The sequence below is a fragment of the Oncorhynchus mykiss genome, chromosome 28 (genome assembly GCF_057628025.1).
Source record: "Oncorhynchus mykiss isolate SJ-2025 chromosome 28, ASM5762802v1, whole genome shotgun sequence".
Lineage (NCBI taxonomy): Eukaryota > Metazoa > Chordata > Actinopteri > Salmoniformes > Salmonidae > Oncorhynchus > Oncorhynchus mykiss.
In genome coordinates this window covers 30,485,458-30,502,681 of record NC_143049.1, presented here as the reverse complement: position 1 = coordinate 30,502,681, position 17,224 = coordinate 30,485,458, and the positions used below count along the sequence as shown (strand labels likewise).

The window sequence follows — 17,224 nt, the reverse complement described above, 5'->3', positions numbered from 1 at the left end:
CATTCATCTTAGACAATTAATTCAAGGGCTGTTTCCTCATTTCCTAAGTCCGCTGCTGCCTCCGCCACATTGTTCTCAACACCAATATGGTGGTTCATTATTATGCACATAGCAACATGGTCTAGGAAAAGGCACCAATTCAACAGTGCTGCGGACAACGACCACTATCCACCGTGGGAAAAAGCATTGTTCTTACCATAATATAACCATATACTGTACAATTAAAGTTGCAACTAAATGGGGTCATCCCTAATGGTAACAGCTAGCATGCGCTAATGCTAGTTAGCAGCCAAGATAAAGCTAGTTAGCAACTTCCTTCAAACTGCACGAAGACACCCCAATGGTAATGCTCAGGGAAATGGCTGAAACATGATATGAAACATACATAGGGCCCTTTTCAATCAAACCCAATATGCAGGGGTTTCTGGGATATTGAAAACCGCTGCATTCTTTGTGTGCTCTGTGATAGAATATCTGAATCCAAGAGAAACTCTCCCCCCTCCCTTTATTTTACAGTACAAAATATTGTTATTCTGGTATGGTGTCCATATTAGGACAGCCTCAGAGTTTCAAGGAGTTGGAATGAACACAGGGCAGTATATAATGACCTTGCCAGCAGGCACCCACTGTCAGCTGGGTGTCGATTGACGAGGGATGGATGGGCCAATCGTCTGTCACCAGGTAGGGTTCGTAGGTCACGCCATCCACAAAGAGCGTCACGGCAGGAAACTCCACGTTGATCACGTAGTAGTGCCACTCCTTATCACAGATCTGTAAGACATAGGGACATGATGTTAGCATTGAGTTAAACCCACCAATGAGTTGTGTAGATCTAGTTGGTATTTAAGCACATTGATAATCACCTTCCCACATACTCATACTGTAACAAACAAACCCATGTGGATGATATTTCTTAAATTAACCATTTATTTACGGTTATCATAAAGCCCAAACCCAACAATGTATGTTTGGAAGTCTCCCTCCCAATCTCAGTAATGAAAAACACATTAAACTTAATTCAGATTCATCCCGCTTCTCTCTTGTTAATTTGTTCTCAGGATAATTAATGAAGTTTAACTGAGTCGCTCATTAAGGGGACATGGATTTACGAGCGCTGAGTCAGGGGACCATCACACAACTTTTTCATTAAGCCCAAAACACTAACTTATTCCAAAACCTCCCTGGGGGAAGAACCAAAGCCTGTCAAATCCAGCCCAGCAGTCAGTCAAGCGCCAGCCAATCGAAAGGAAATTGACCCAGCTCAGCTCTTATAATAATAGTGTTATGTTCCCCCCCTGGCAAGTGTCTAGTGTTGAGATACTTCCAGGGAGAAGTTGGCCCCACGCTCTGATCTTAAATCAGCTTCAAACTCCCCAACTGTGAGTTGTAACTATCAGGGGGTACACTGCGAAACTGACCTTGGATTAGACGTTTGAGGGGCAATTGCGGCGTACATGGTTGAGATCTATTGTGGAGGGAGATAGCTGTCAAATAGTAGTACTGCAGCACTGTGGATGATTGGATAGAATCCCCCACGCACAGAGCTAGAATCAGCTTTCAACTCCCAATTCAATTCCAAACTGGCTTTAGATCAGAAGTTGAGGGAAACTTCATTCTATTAAATCAACTATATGGAGGGAGATAACTGTCAAACAGTGTGTTTGTAGATGTCTCCAGAGTGCTCTGAAGGGTTTATCATTCAAGTAATGCAATCTCATGCTGCTGATTTACCAGTGAGCCTTGAACAACCTCTCTAGTCGGCGCACAAGGCAGTCAGGCATGGCTAACTCCTTCCCTGATGCCTCGCACACCCAGGCAGCCTTTCATGCTCACAAACATGAGGCATCATTTAAAATGTTGTTTTCTTTAATCAGTGTGTGTAAGACCGCATTAGGTCGCTCGCTGTCGGTAAACACTGATACGCGGCCCACGCTGTGGTAAACACTGATACGCGGCCCACGCTGTGGTAAACACTGATACGCGGCCCACGCTGTGGTAAACACTGATACGCGGCCCACGCTGTGGTAAACACTGATACGCGGCCCACGCAGTGGTAAACACTGATATGCGGCCCACGCAGTGGTAAACACTGATACGCGGCCCACGCAGTGGTAAACACTGATACGCGGCCCACGCAGTGGTAAACACTGATACGCGGCCCACGCAGTGGTAAACACTGATACGCGGCCCACGCTGTGGTAAACACTGATACGCGGCCCACGCAGCGGTAAACACTGATACGCGGCCCACGCAGCGGTAAACACTGATACGCGGCCCACGCAGAGGTAAACACTGATACACGGCCCACGCTGTGGTAAACACTGATACGCAGCCCACGTAGGGGTAAACACTGATACGCGGCCCACGCAGCGGTAAACACTGATACGCGGCCCACGCAGCGGTAAACACTGATACGCGGCCCACGCAGCGGTAAACACTGATACGCGGCCCACGCAGTGGTAAACACTGATACGCAGCCCACGCAGCGGCAAACACTGATACGCGGCCCACGCAGCGGTAAACACTGATACGTGGCCCACGCAGCGGTAAACACCGATACGCGGTTCACGCAGGCATAGATGTGAATATATATATATATATATATATATATACACATATACTGTATATACCTATACAAAGGCACTTGTAGTCACCCACACATAAACATTCACATCCCTATGTGTGCACGGACGCATGCAGGCACACACACACAGGTGTCGCTGTCACGCTGTGGAGAGTAAAATGAGACCTCCTGTAACTGACTGATGTCTCCTGGGAACAACCACTCTCAGAAGCTTCTCTCCCTTCTCTCTGACTATTCTCTCCAGGGAGATACCACGCCACTCTTCACGGCACAGACCCTCCTCTGATCTCCCTCTCTGGGTGCTACCATCTCTCTACCGGCCTTTGAATGCCTCTCTATGGGACAGGTTGACTAACTAAGCATTTTGCACCAGGTGAAACATTTTCCAGTCGTAAAACACCAAACAGAAAGCTAAAGCAAAAGCATGTAACAGTATTAATTTAAAATGCTCCTTGAAATGTCTTAACCATCCTCTTTGCCCTTACTGTTGCCTTTTTGTTCTGGTCTCTATGGTTAATATCATCTGGGAAACACAGGTGTAAATTTTTTCACCTGGAGAAAAACAGCAAATCTGTCCCTATGTGTCACAGTGATCTCAGAGAGGCTGGATTACATGTACTGATGGTGGTGGTTGTTATTTGAATGACTATGAGCATGTTGAATTACAGATCATACTTTTGATAACTCTATAAGCTTAAATGTCATGTAACTTAGACTTATGTCCACAAATGTGCCTATTATTTGACACTTGAAGTCGGAAGTTTACATACACCTTAGACAAATACATTTAAACTTAGTTTTTCACAATTTCTGACATTTAATCCTAGTAAAAATGTCCTGTCTTAGGTCAATTAGGATCACCACTTTATTTGAAGAATGTGAAATGTCAGAATAATAATAGAGTGAATGATTTATTTCAGCTTTTATTTCTTTCATCACATTCCCAGTGGGTCCGAAGTTTACATACATTCAATTAGGATTTGGTAGCATTGCCTTTAAATTGTTTAACTTGGGTTAAACAGTTTTGGGTAGCCTTCCACAAGCTTCCCACAATAAGTTGGGTGAATTCTGGCCCATTCCTATTGACCGAGCTGGTGTAACTGAGTCAGGTTTGTAGGCCTTCTTGCTCGCACACGCTTTTTCTGTTCTGCCCACACATTTTCTATAGGAGAATAGAAAGGTCAGGGCTTTGCAGAGGTGGGACCAAGTCATAGTTTTACAAGTCACAAGTCTTAGCACTCAAGTCCCAAGTCAAGTCCCAAGTCAAGATAGGCAAGTCCGAGTCAACTCTCAAGTCAAGACCGTGAAGTATCAAGTCAAGTCTCAAGTCCTAAACTTTGAGTTTGTGTTCTTCACCAAATGTAATACCATTTCATATTTTTAATAAGAGTAATAGTTAGTATATTACATTTACGCAAATCATGAATGCTTTTAAAAATATCCATAAATTTATTACTTTCCAAATAAACGGTATATTTCCATGGAAATACATGGGTAGCCATGAGAACGCTTGGGCAGGGTATCAAGTCAGGCCGAGTCAAAAGGCTCAAGTCCAAGTTGTCATGAGGCATTGGTGTTAAAGTCAAAGTCGAGTTGCAAGTCATCAGATTTGTAACTTGATTCTGACTCGAGTCCAAGTCATGTGACTCGAGTCCACACCTCTGGGGCTTTGTGATGGCCACTCCAATACCTTGACTTTGTTGTCCTTAAACCATTTTGCCACAACTTTGGAAGTATGCTTGGGGTCATTGTCCATTTGGAAGACCCATTTGCGAACAAGCTTTAACTTTCTGACTTGAGACATGTCTTGAGATTTTGAGTTATTTCAGTATATCCACATAATTTTCCTTCCTCATGTTGCCATCTATTTTGTGAAGTCCCTCCTGCAGCAAAGCACCCCCACAACATGATGCTGCCACCCCCATGCTTCACGGTTGGGATGATATTCTTCGGCTTCCAAGCCACCCCCTTGTTCCTCCAAACATAAAGATGGTCATTATGGCCAAACAGTTCTATTTTTGTTTCATCAGACCAGAGGACATTTCTCCAAAAAGTATGATCTTTGTCCCCATGTGCAGTTGCAAACCATAGTTTGGCTTTTTTATGGCAGTTTTGGAGCAGGGGCTTCTTCCTTGCCGGGCGGCCTTTCAGGTTTGTCGATATAGGACTCGTTTTACTGTGGATATAGATACTTTTGTACCTGTTTCCTCCAGCATCTTCACAAGGTCCTTTGCTGTTGTTCTGGGATTGATTTGCACTTTCACACCAAAGTATGTTCATCTCTAGGAGACAGAACACGTCTCCTTCCTGAGCGGTATGACGGCTGCGTGGTCCCATGGTGTTTATACTTGCATATTATTGTTTGTACAGATGAACATGGTACCTTCAGGCGTTTGGAAATTGCTCCCAAGGATGAACCAGACTTATGGAGGTCTACAATATTTCTGATGTATTTTTATTTTCCCATGATGTCAAGCAAAGAGGCACTGAGTTTGAAGGTAGGCCTTGAAATACATCCACAGGTACACCTTTGATTGACTCAAATTTCTGGAATTTTCCAAGCTGTTTAAAGGCACAGTCAACTTAGTGTATGTAAACTTCTGACCCACTGGAATTGTGATACAGTGAATTATAAGTGAAATAATCTGTCTGTAAACAATTACTTGTGTCATGCACAAAGTAGATGTCCTAACCAACTTGCCAAAACTATAGTTTATAGTATAGAGTGGTTGAAAAATGAGTTTTAATGAGTCCAACCTAAGTCTATGTAAACTTCCGACTTCAACTGTAAATGGTTTATTATTGGTGAATGCCATAATCTAGTTATTTTGTAGATACTCCTCCTTATTAGCTGAAATCATATTTTTTCAAAGCCATTTTAGCTGTGGCGCTAGCCATTTGGTCCGAACCTAGCATTGAATCATGGGTATTTGTTGCGCTATCCAGACGTTTCCTCCCTCCGAGGCTCGTGTTGCTAGGCAAACCCCCTGCACTTGCCCGGGCAGGACCCAGTTAAAGCCAGTTTGGGAAACTTACTAGCAAACGTAAGTGCTATGAAACTAAATAAATACTGCACTCTGACATACAAAACTTATTTGCTAGATTCATGATGGTGTTAGACAAAGCAAGGAAAGTGAACTTCAAAAAGTGAAGTAGTGTTATTGGGATTTTCAGCTGTAATGAATCTGCTAGCTTCTGAAATAATTTATTCATCCTTTAAGCATCTCCTATAGCTCCTATAGCTACACGGATTGAGAACTGTCGTGGAAAATTACATAATTAGTCATGCTATCCTGTCTTTTACTGCTTAAAGAACAGTCTATTGTTATATGCTAGTGTTTTTTCTAACCTGATACAAGCTTGTCTTTGTGTGACTTAGTCATAAGACTGGGCGTATAGCTAAGATCCGTTTCGGTGCAACCGCAGCATGTGAGATATCCAGTGGGTTTACTGTCTGCAGGAAGTCAGCTGTGTGGAACCTTGCAGGAAGGAGCACATTATAGTGTGAACAGTGACAAAACGCAGTTATACGGTTGAGCCCTCGTACTATCAACCTCGGGCTATCTTAATCTGCACAGACAAACTAATCACCTTTTACACTATGTTCCACCCGTTTCCACACATCTGCTAAACCGTCACGTAGACAAAATAAGTTGTACTTTTTCTATAAAAGCAGAGACCCGACTATGTTTGTTAAGCTTTCAACCCTGAACCATTCTTGGTGATGGTTGATTGCTTCATTTTTGCAAATCTTATAATAAAATTGTTGTTTCAAAGAATCTGCAGTCTCTCTTCCTATATAATTATTTCTCTGACAGAACTCAAAGCTAAGATCCTATCAAGCTATAGGACGACAACAAAGAGAGAATATTTAATCACCTCATCACTTTGTGTTTGCCATCCATGCTTGACTTTAACTACAACAGAATAAGATGCCACTTTGGTTTAGCTGGTGTTATGTGACAGTGAGGTGTACACACTGTTCATTCTCCATACCTCCTTCACAACATAACTAATGTCCCTAAAGCAGCGATTGTGTAGCTGTTACAGAACGGTGAACGCAGAATTTTTCACCAGCTTACAGTACATGCGCCCTGTAATGAAAAACACATAAGGCATTAATCTTAGCATGACAGGAGGAGGATCAGCAAGTTAAACACACACACATAAAAACAATCTCTGACACACACATACACAAAATCAATCTCTCTGCATCTGTCTCATACATACACACACGTAGATGCAGACAAAGACACACACACACACACACACACACACACACACACACACACACACACACACACACACACACACACACACAGCTAGGCACTGCGTTAATATCAACAGAGACATCTGTTTTCTCTCCACCTCTTGATTCACTTTGGTTTCACCGTTAATCTGTCTGTTGTCAGCAGATTTCATCTTGACCTTCAGATCTAACAAAAGACATGAATAAAAACACAAGAACAGGTTGGAGTGAAAAGCGTGGTCTTCCTCGATACCTTTCAGTTCTTTTGGAAAGATGAGAGAAATGCCTTGCAGGCTACACACTGACATTCCTGTTCTCTCTCGTCAGGCATATGCAGTAGGTCTACACTGTGTTGTGTCCCATTGACTTGCTCACTAGCCACGTATAGGCACAAGCGTAATGTTCTTCTGAAAACAATTGCAAAATTGTGCTACGCCACTAAAGAGCGTGGACCGTAACAAAAACGACAGAACAGCGTATCTGTTCGACACATTCAGCCAATTCTGTTTCTATGACGCACTAGCGGAAAGGGATTCTGGTCCTAAACGACCCACCCATTTCCTTTGAAAGCATTGTACGATCCTGGACTCTGACACAATAGAGGTGGGAGAAGGGGGTGAAATCAGGTGACAGCTCTCCCTCTCCTTTCTCTTCTCCCTGATAAGGAGTGTATGTTATATGTGCTCCAGTACACAGCTACACATCACAGCCTACTGAAGCATGAGATTGGCTGACTGTTGGAAGTGGGCCGATGGTGTGAAATAGAATTCTGGGGCCCCCACTGTCAAGATCTCTTCCGGGCCACTCATAAACAATAAGGTCCTCGCGGAGAGCTGAACATGGTGTAACACTCTTAAGTGATTTCCTCTGGTACGAATGATTAAGCGTGTAAATAGTAGTGTAAACTACAAGACTGTCGTGTCAAATGAATAGAGAGTTTAATAGTCCATGTTTCGGTCCCAGGTTATTACATTTCTGCTGTGGCCCACAGAAGGGAATCTGATATAAAACAATGGAGTTTTGAGGCAAAAGAGTTGATGTTAGGTACATCTGAATGTTATTGGATATGAGGTGATAGTGTACATTTGAATGTTATTGGAGGTGATAGTGTACATTTGAATGTTATTGGATATGAGTTGATAGTTTACATTTGAATGTTATTGGAGGTGATAGTGTACATTTGAATGTTATTGGAGGTGATAGTGTACATTTGAATGTTATTGGATATGAGGTGATAGTGTACATTTGAATGTTATTGGAGGTGATAGTTTACATTTGAATGTTATTGGAGGTGATAGTGTACATTTGAATGTTATTGGATATGAGGTGATAGTGTACATTTGAATGTTATTGGAGGTGATAGTTTACATTTGAATGTTATTGGAGGTGATAGTGTACATTTGAATGTTATTGGAGGTGATAGTGTACATTTGAATGTTATTGGAGGTGATAGTGTACATTTGAATGTTATTGGAAGTGATAGTGTACATTTGAATGTTATTGGAGGTGATAGTGTACATTTGAATGTTATTGGAGGTGATAGTGTACATTTGAATGTTATTGGATATGAGTTGATAGTTTACATTTGAATGTTATTGGAGGTGATAGTGTACATTTGAATGTTATTGGAGGTGATAGTGTACATTTGAATGTTATTGGAGGTGATAGTGCACTGGGTCTCAAAACACTTGAACAGGACTATACAGTACATTCAGAAAGTATTCAGACCCCTTGACTTTTTCCACATTTTGATACGTTACAGCCTTATTCTGAAATTGATTAAATGTTGTTTTTTTAAATCATCAATCTACACACAGCACCCCATAATGACAAAGTGAATACAGGTTTTTAGAAATTTTTGAAAAAACAGAAATGTATTATTTACGTATGTATTCAGACCCTTTGGTATGAGACTCAAAATTGAGCTCAAGTGCATCCTGTTTCCATTGATCATCCTTGAGATGTTTGTACAATGTGATTGTACAAATCACACCTGTGGTAAATTCAATTGATTGGACATGATTTGGAAACACACACATGTCTATATACCAAAAAATGTCTGCAGTATTGAAGGTCCCCAAGAACACAGTGGCCTCCATCCTTCCAAGATGGAAGAAGTTTGGAACCAGCAAGATTGTTTCTAGAGCTGGATGCCCGGCCAAACTGAGCAATCGGAGGAGAAGGGCCTTGGTCAGGGAGGTGACCAAAAACCCGATGGTCACTCTGACAGAGCTCCAGAGTTCCTCTGTGGAGATGGGAGAAACTTTCAGAAGGACAACCATCTCTGCAGCACTCGACCAAATCAGGCCTTTACGGTAGAGCAGCCAGACGGAAGCCACTCCTCAGTAAAAGGCACATAACAGCCTGCCTGTAGTTTGCCAAATGGCACCTAAAGGACTCTCAGACCATGAGAAACAAGATTCTCTGGTCTAATGAAACCAAGATTGAATCTTTGGCCTGAATGCCAATCGTCACAGATGGAGGAAACCTGGCACCATCCCTACGGTGAAGCATGGTGGTGGCAGCATCATGCTGTGGGGATGTTTTTCAGTGGCAGGAACTGGGAGACTAATCAGGATCAAGGGAAAGGGAAATGAACAGAGCAAAGTATAGAGAGATCCTTGATGAAAACCTGCTCCAGTGCGCTCAGGACCTCAGACTGGGGCAAAGGTTCACCTTCCAACAGGACAACGACCCTAAGCACACAGCCAAGACAACATAGGAGTGGCTTTGGGACAAGTCTCTGAATGTTCTTGAGTGGCCCAGCCAGAACCCAATCGAACATCTCTGGAAAGACCTGGAAATAGCTGTGCAGCGACGCTCCCCATCCAACCTGACAGAGCTTGAGAGGATCTGGAGAGAAGAATGATACAGCTGTGTCAAGCTTGTAGTGTCACACCCAATAAGACTTCAGGCTGTAATCGCTGCCAAAGGTGATTCAACAAAGTACTGAGTAAAAGGTCTGAATACTTATGTAAATGTGATATTTAAATTAGAATTTTTTGTTGTTGCAAAATTTCAAAAAATCTGCTTTTGCTTTGTCATTTTGGGGTATTGTGTGTAGATTGATGAGGGGGGAAACTATTGAATCATTTTTAGAACAAGATTGTAACGTAACAGAATGTGGAAAGAGTCAAGGGGTCTGAATACTTTCTGAAAGTGTGGTCATATTAGTTTGTAGCCCAAACGGTTTGTACACTACAGACAGAAGTTGGCACATCCACATTACCTGCTTCAGATGTTTTTGTGAGAAGACCGATTTTCAGGATACCTTATAGTTTGACAAACACCACTGTAGCTCTGCCACCTTCCACCGCACATGCGGAAGGCCCACATAGACGGATGTGTTGTATTGAGACGCAGCCCCAGATATCTGGAGCAGAAATTGACAGATTTTGATGGGGATTATTTTATTATGTTATTTAGATTGACTCTTAAGGATTTAAATGATTCAGAGAGTGTTTCTCTTTTAGCCCCACAATACACCTTAGCCTTCTTTAGATGCACACACACACCCACCAGCTGAACATTGCATTAAAACATAGCATTATCCAGAGAGGGATGGGATCAGCTCTCCAGCCTCCTCGGAGTCCACTGACTATCTACAATTACCAACATAAGGGAGCTGAGTCTGTTGGGTGGAGCTGCCATGGGAAGCATTACACTGTCATTTAAAGGAGTAGGATCAAGATCTGTGTAGACTAGAGAGAAGGTTAGACTCTCGTCCATGCATACCAAATGGACCCAGTTCATGTTATGTAAGCCTCAGTGAAAGTTTGCCAGTGTAGTCTGGAGGCCAGTATCAGCTACTTGTCAATAACCTGTCAGGAAGAAGAGTCTGTTTGACAAAAAAAAGTCTGCAAGAGCATGGTTTATTCTATATGGCCTATACTTTTACTGAACAAAAAATATAAATGCAACAATTTCAATGATTTTACTGACTTACAGTTGATATACGGCATATAAAATATATAATCCATCGTTGAATACATCAACTGATCAACTTAATGACTGACTGATTGTGTAAGACAATCTACAGATCTGTGCATTTTGCTATACCCCTAATAATACAGTAGCCTTCCCCTATGACTGACTGACTGACTGACGGATGTGACTGACTGATGTGACAACCGTTAAGCTAACCAACTACCTAACACACATGCATGTGTTACTGTATATTCCTGGCCTAACTTTGTAAGAGGCTGTGTGTGTGAGAGAGAGACTGCACTATAGGTGTGTTCCTCCTCCCGTCCCCCTCCCCTCCCTGGGTGCGACCCGCTGTTGTACCCCTGCATTATTAATGCCAGTCCATTACATGGCAGAGCAATGGCACCAAGGTGATTCAGTTCTAGGCTCTTCAGAGGTACAGAGTGATGTATCTCAATACACCATGGAACCACGGCAGCACGGAACACTGTAGGAGGAGGGAGGGAATTTAAAGACGCACATCTTGGTTAATAAAAGAGCTGACTGGAAAATATGACATGTAATTACTTTTGATATATAGGTAGGAGTTTATTTTCAGAGAAAATGCTAGCAAAAGTGTACACTCAACTTACTTTTGTGGGTTTGGAGACCTGTGCCCCAGCCCCTTTCTGTCCCAAGAGGGCCCCTTTTTGGCTTCCTAGAGACCAGAAGTAATAGCGTGCACATCCTAATTGATGTTGGGCGGTGAGAGCTAGGATATCCAGCCAAAGAAATCATTGCCCCACTCCAAACACGTCCTGTTTACTGAATTAAGGACAGTCTGATTTTACAGGCTCTTTGATGAAAGGATTTTTGTTGGAACCTTTGAAATGAAATCTCCCTCTTTTATTTTCTCTCTCATACTCACACGCTCTACCTTTATCTCTCACTCTCTCTCTCTCTCCCCTCCCTCTCTCTGGCAGATGAGTGGAATTTGCTCTGTTAATGTGGCGATAGAGCTGTAGTCTGTCTGAATAATTTAGTGTTCATGATTATTTCAAGCTTTAAACAGCCCTTTAGGTACATCAGGAATGGGCTTTTATCCCAGAGAAGAGAGGGAGGAAGAGAGAGAAAGAGAGTGTCAATAAGTCTGCCAGCTGAATACAGAGAGCTGAGATTCGTCTCATGCTTTTCTCTTTTCTATTCTCTCATTTTGTTGAGTTTACTTGTCACAGAGCTTGCCCAAGGTGACATCAAATACACCTTACTCCGTGGATTTGAGAAAACTAAACAAAGCACACTATATGGCTGGTCCTATTGACTCTGTTGTAGGTCTCAAAAAATACATAGCCAAAGGTAATTTAGAGAGTGTTAAAATAAACTGGAGCCACCTATATATTCCCTACAAATCAGCTGGGTTAGACAATCTGGACCCTCTCTTTCTAAAATTATCTGCCGAAAATTGTTGCAACCCATATTACTAATCTGTTCAACCTCTCTTTCATATCGTCTGAGATCCCCAAAGATAGAAAAGCTGCTGCGGTCATCCCCAAACTGTTACAGACCTATATCCATCCTGCCCTGCCTTTCTAAAATCTTTGAAAGCCAAGTTAATAAACAGATCACCGACCATTTTGAATCCGACCGTACCTTCTCCACTATGCAATCTGGTTTCAGAGCTGGTCATGGGTGCACCTCAGCCACACTCAAGGTCCTAAACTATATCATAACCACCATCGATAAAAGACAGTACTGTGCAGCCGTCTTCAACGAACTGGCCAAGGCTTTCGTCTCTGTCAATCATCGCATTCTTATCAGCAGACTCAACAACCTTGGATTCTGTCTCGCCTGGTTCACCAACTACTTCTCAGATAGAGTTCAGTGTGTCAAATCGGAGGGCCTGTTGTCCGGACCTCTGGCAGTCTCTATGGGGGTGCCACAGGGTTAAATTCTCGGGCCAAGTCTTTTCTCTGTATGTATCAATGATGTCGCTCTTGCTGCTGGTGATTCTCTGATACACCTCTACACAGACGACAACATTCTGTATACATCTGGCCCTTCTTTGGACACTGTGCTATCTAACCTCCAAACGAGCTTCAACGCCATACAACACTCCTTCCGTGGCATCCTACTGCTTTTAAATGCTAGTTAAACTAAGTGCATACACTTCAACCGATTGCTGCCCGCACCCTCCCACCCGACTAGCATCACTACTCTGGACGGTTCTGACCTAGAATATGTGGACAACTACAAATACCTAGGTGTCTGGTTAGACTGTAAACTCTCCTTCCAGACTCACATTATGCATCTCCAATCCAAAATTAAGTCTAGAATCGGCTTCCTATTTCGCAACAACGCCTCCTTCACACATGCCGCCAAACATACCCTCGTAAAACTGACTATCCTACCGATCCTTGACTTCGGCGATGTCATTTACAAAATAACCCCCAACGCTCTACTCAGCAAACAGGATGTAGTCTATCACAGTGCCATCCGTTTTGTCACCAAAGCCCCATATACTACCCACCACTGCGACCTGTATGCTCTCGTTGGCTGGCCCTCACTACATATCCGTCGCCAAACTCACTGGCTCCAGGTCATCTAAAGTATTTGCTAGGTAAAGCCCCGCCTTATCTCAACTCACTGGTCACCATAGCAACACCCACCTGCACGTGCTCCAGCATATATGTTGCACTGGTCATCCCCAAAGCCAACACTTACTTTGGCTGCCTTTCCATCCAGTTCTCTGCTGCCAATGACTGGAACGAATTGCAAAAATCTCTGAAGCCGGAGTCTTATATCTCCCTCCCTCTGTCAGAGCAGCTTATCGATCACTGTACCTATACACAGTCAATCGGTAAATAGCACACCCAACTACCTCATCCCAGTATTATTACTTACCCTCTTGCACCCCAGTATCTCTACTTGCACATCATCATCTGCACATCTATCACTCCAGTATTAATACTAAATTGTAATTGTTTTCGCCTCTAGGGCCTATTTATTGTCTACCACCCTACCCTTCTACATTTACACACACTGTAGATAGATTCTTCTATTTTTCTTTTATTTTGTGTTATTGACTGTATGTTTGTTTATGTGTAACTCTGTGTTGTTGTTTTTGTCACACTGCTTTGCTTTATCTTGGCCAGGTCGCAGTCGTAAATGAGAACTTGTTCTCAACTGGCCTACCTAGTTAAATAAAGGTGAAATTTAAAAATGTAAAAAAAAAAAAAACATATATAGTTTTCTTGTGAGTCATAGCACAACTAGAATAGAAATAAAACAAATAGAACACACTGGACATCATACAAAGCAATGCTCAATTGCAATGTGCACAACATCTTCCTCTGGCTCGCCACAATAGAGAGCCACACTTCTAAGTGTACGTGCCTTACAAATCACTCTATGTGCAACCATGAATCAATTCAATTAGGCAGCCTAGTCCGGGTAGGCGCTAAATCACACATTGAATGGAACTGATTCCCTTCGATCCATTCTCTATCTACACCAAACAGAGCACCGAGCCCAATCAATCTCATCCAAAACAATGGAGCTTCTTAACAGGGTTCTGGTACGAAAGGAGGGGTGTCACCCAGCGTGGTAAATATATATATATATATTTTATTTAACTAGGCAAGTCAGTTAAGAACTAATTCTTATTTTACAATGACGTTCTACCCTGGCCAAACCCTCCCGTAACCCGGACGACGCTGGACCAAATGTGCGCCGCCCTGTGGGCGTAAGTAGATGTAAGCAGATAAGCACTCAATAGATGTTGTATCGACAAGCGCTGAAAGTCATTTTCTGCTAGTACCACCCGGGCCAGCAATCGAAGCCAGATTCGATGATAATGGCACTGAGAGAGTCGCTCAGCATCAGCCGATGTGATTGGTTGGATTAGGAGATACTGGACCAATCACGACACCCTTTCTCTGATGTGTCCTAAGAGGATCAGGTGTAGTCATATATATACGCGATTACTTCGGGACACCACTCAATGTGTTGACCCCGCAAACGCAAACAAATCTTTGGCCATCGACCTCATGCGCCATCTCAAGATTCTGTGAGATTAATATCTGGTTTGTCTGTGCACTCGGCTCACAGCTTGTAGTTTTCATAGATTTCCTCGCTCTGTCTATGGGTCGATCTGCTGAGAATACATGATACCTCGTTTGTATGGGTTTAAATCAATGGCATCCCATCAAGGCTCTTATTCCTGGTCTTATTAGGCGGGCAGCGTCGATACGGCCTCATAAGCATATAAATAGGGCTGGGATAAAAAACGTCCAAACATGAAAAGCTTGAGGGGTTTGTTTTTAGCTGTGTGGCAGTGTGTCGTGTGGCAGTGTGTAGTGTGGCAGTGTGTAGTGTGGCAGTGTGTAGTGTGGCTTTGTGGTAGTGTGTAGTGTGGTTTTGTGGTAGTGTGTAGTGTGGCTTTGTGGTAGTGTGTAGTGTGGTAGTGTGTAGTGTGGCTTTGTGGTAGTGTGTAGTGTGGTTTTGTGGTAGTGTGTAGTGTGGCTTTGTGGTAGTGTGTAGTGTGGCTTTGTGGTAGTGTGTAGTGTGGCTTTGTGGTAGTGTGTAGTGTGGCTTTGTGGTAGTGTGTAGTGTGGCTTTGTGGTAGTGTGTAGTGTGGCAGTGTGTAGTGTGGCAGTGTGTAGTGTGTCAGTGTGTAGTGTGGCTTTGTGGTAGTGTGTAGTGTGGTAGTGTGTAGTGTGGCTTTGTGGTAGTGTGGCTTTGTGGTAGTGTGTAGTGTGGCTTTGTGGTAGTGTGTAGTGTGGTTTTGTGGTAGTGTGGCTTTGTGGTAGTGTGTAGTGTGGCTTTGTGGTAGTGTGGCTTTGTGGTAGTGTGGCTTTGTGGTAGTGTGGCAGTGTGTAGTGTGGCTTTGTGGTAGTGTGTAGTGTGGCTTTGTGGTAGTGTGTAGTGTGGTTTTGTGGTAGTGTGTAGTGTGGCTTTGTGGTAGTGTGTAGTGTGGTTTTGTGGTAGTGTGTAGTGTGGTTTTGTGGCTTTGTGGTAGTGTGGCAGTGTGTAGTGTGGCTTTGTGGTAGTGTGTAGTGTGGCTTTGTGGTAGTGTGTAGTGTGGTTTTGTGGTAGTGTGTAGTGTGGCTTTGTGGTAGTGTGTAGTGTGGCTTTGTGGTAGTGTGTAGTGTGGCTTTGTGGTAGTGTGGCTTTGTGGTAGTGTGGCTTTGTGGTAGTGTGTAGTGTGGCTTTGTGGTAGTGTGTAGTGTGGTTTTGTGGTAGTGTGGCTTTGTGGTAGTGTGTAGTGTGGCTTTGTGGTAGTGTGTAGCGTGGTTTTGTGGTAGTGTGGCTTTGTGGTAGTGTGGCTTTGTGGTAGTGTGGCTTTGTGGTAGTGTGTAGTGTGGTTTTGTGGTAGTGTGTAGTGTGGCTTTGTGGTAGTGTGTAGTGTGGCTTTGTGGTAGTGTGTAGTGTGGTTTTGTGGTAGTGTGTAGTGTGGCTTTGTGGTAGTGTGGCAGTGTGTAGTGGCAGTGTGTAGTGGCAGTGTCTAGTGTCTAGTGTGGCTTTGTGGTAGTGTGCCAGTGTGTAGTGTGGCTTTGTGGTAGTGTGGCAGTGTGTAGTGTGACAGTGTGTAGTGTGGCTTTGTGGTAGTGTGGCAGTGTGTAGTGTGGCTTTGTGGTAGTGTGTAGTGTGGCTTTGTGGTAGTGTGTAGTGTGGTTTTGTGGTAGTGTGTAGTGTGGCTTTGTGGTAGTGTGTAGTGTGGTTTTGTGGTAGTGTGTAGTGTGGTTTTGTGGCTTTGTGGTAGTGTAGCAGTGTGTAGTGTGGCTTTGTGGTAGTGTGTAGTGTGGCTTTGTGGTAGTGTGTAGTGTGGTTTTGTGGTAGTGTGTAGTGTGGTTTTGTGGTAGTGTGGCTTTGTGGTAGTGTGTAGTGTGGCTTTGTGGTAGTGTGTAGTGTGGTTTTGTGGTAGTGTGGCAGTGTGTAGTGTAGCTTTGTGGTAGTGTGTAGTGTGGCTTTGTGGTAGTGTGTAGTGTGGTTTTGTGGTAGTGTGGCTTTGTGGTAGTGTGGCTTTGTGGTAGTGTGGCTTTGTGGTAGTGTGTAGTGTGGCTTTGTGGTAGTGTGTAGTGTGGTTTAGTGGTAGTGTGGCTTTGTGGTAGTGTGTAGTGTGGCTTTGTGGTAGTGTGTAGTGTGGTTTTGTGGTAGTGTGGCTTTGTGGTAGTGTGGCTTTGTGGTAGTGTGGCTTTGTGGTAGTGTGTAGTGTGGCTTTGTGGTAGTGTGTAGTGTGGTTTTGTGGTAGTGTGTAGTGTGGCTTTGTGGTAGTGTGTAGTGTGGCTTTGTGGTAGTGTGTAGTGTGGTTTTGTGGTAGTGTGGCAGTGTGTAGTGGCAGTGTCTAGTGTCTAGTGTGGCTTTGTGGTAGTGTGCCAGTGTGTAGTGTGGCTTTGTGGCAGTGTGTAGTGTGGCTTTGTGGTAGTGTGGCAGTGTGTAGTGTGACAGTGTGTAGTGTGGCTTTGTGGTAGTGTGGCAGTGTGTAG

General features: G+C 43.4%; 1 protein-coding gene across 1 annotated transcript in view; it reads right to left on the bottom strand.

The window, feature by feature from the left end:
• The window catches only part of LOC110508889 (calsyntenin-2), a 267,259-nt gene that overhangs the window by 20,133 nt on the left and 229,902 nt on the right, over positions 1-17,224 (bottom strand). The window contains exon 9 of the mRNA XM_036966206.2: positions 609-771. Within this exon, the coding sequence (XP_036822101.1) occupies positions 609-771 (163 nt within the window). The remainder of the gene's footprint in view (positions 1-608; positions 772-17,224) is intronic.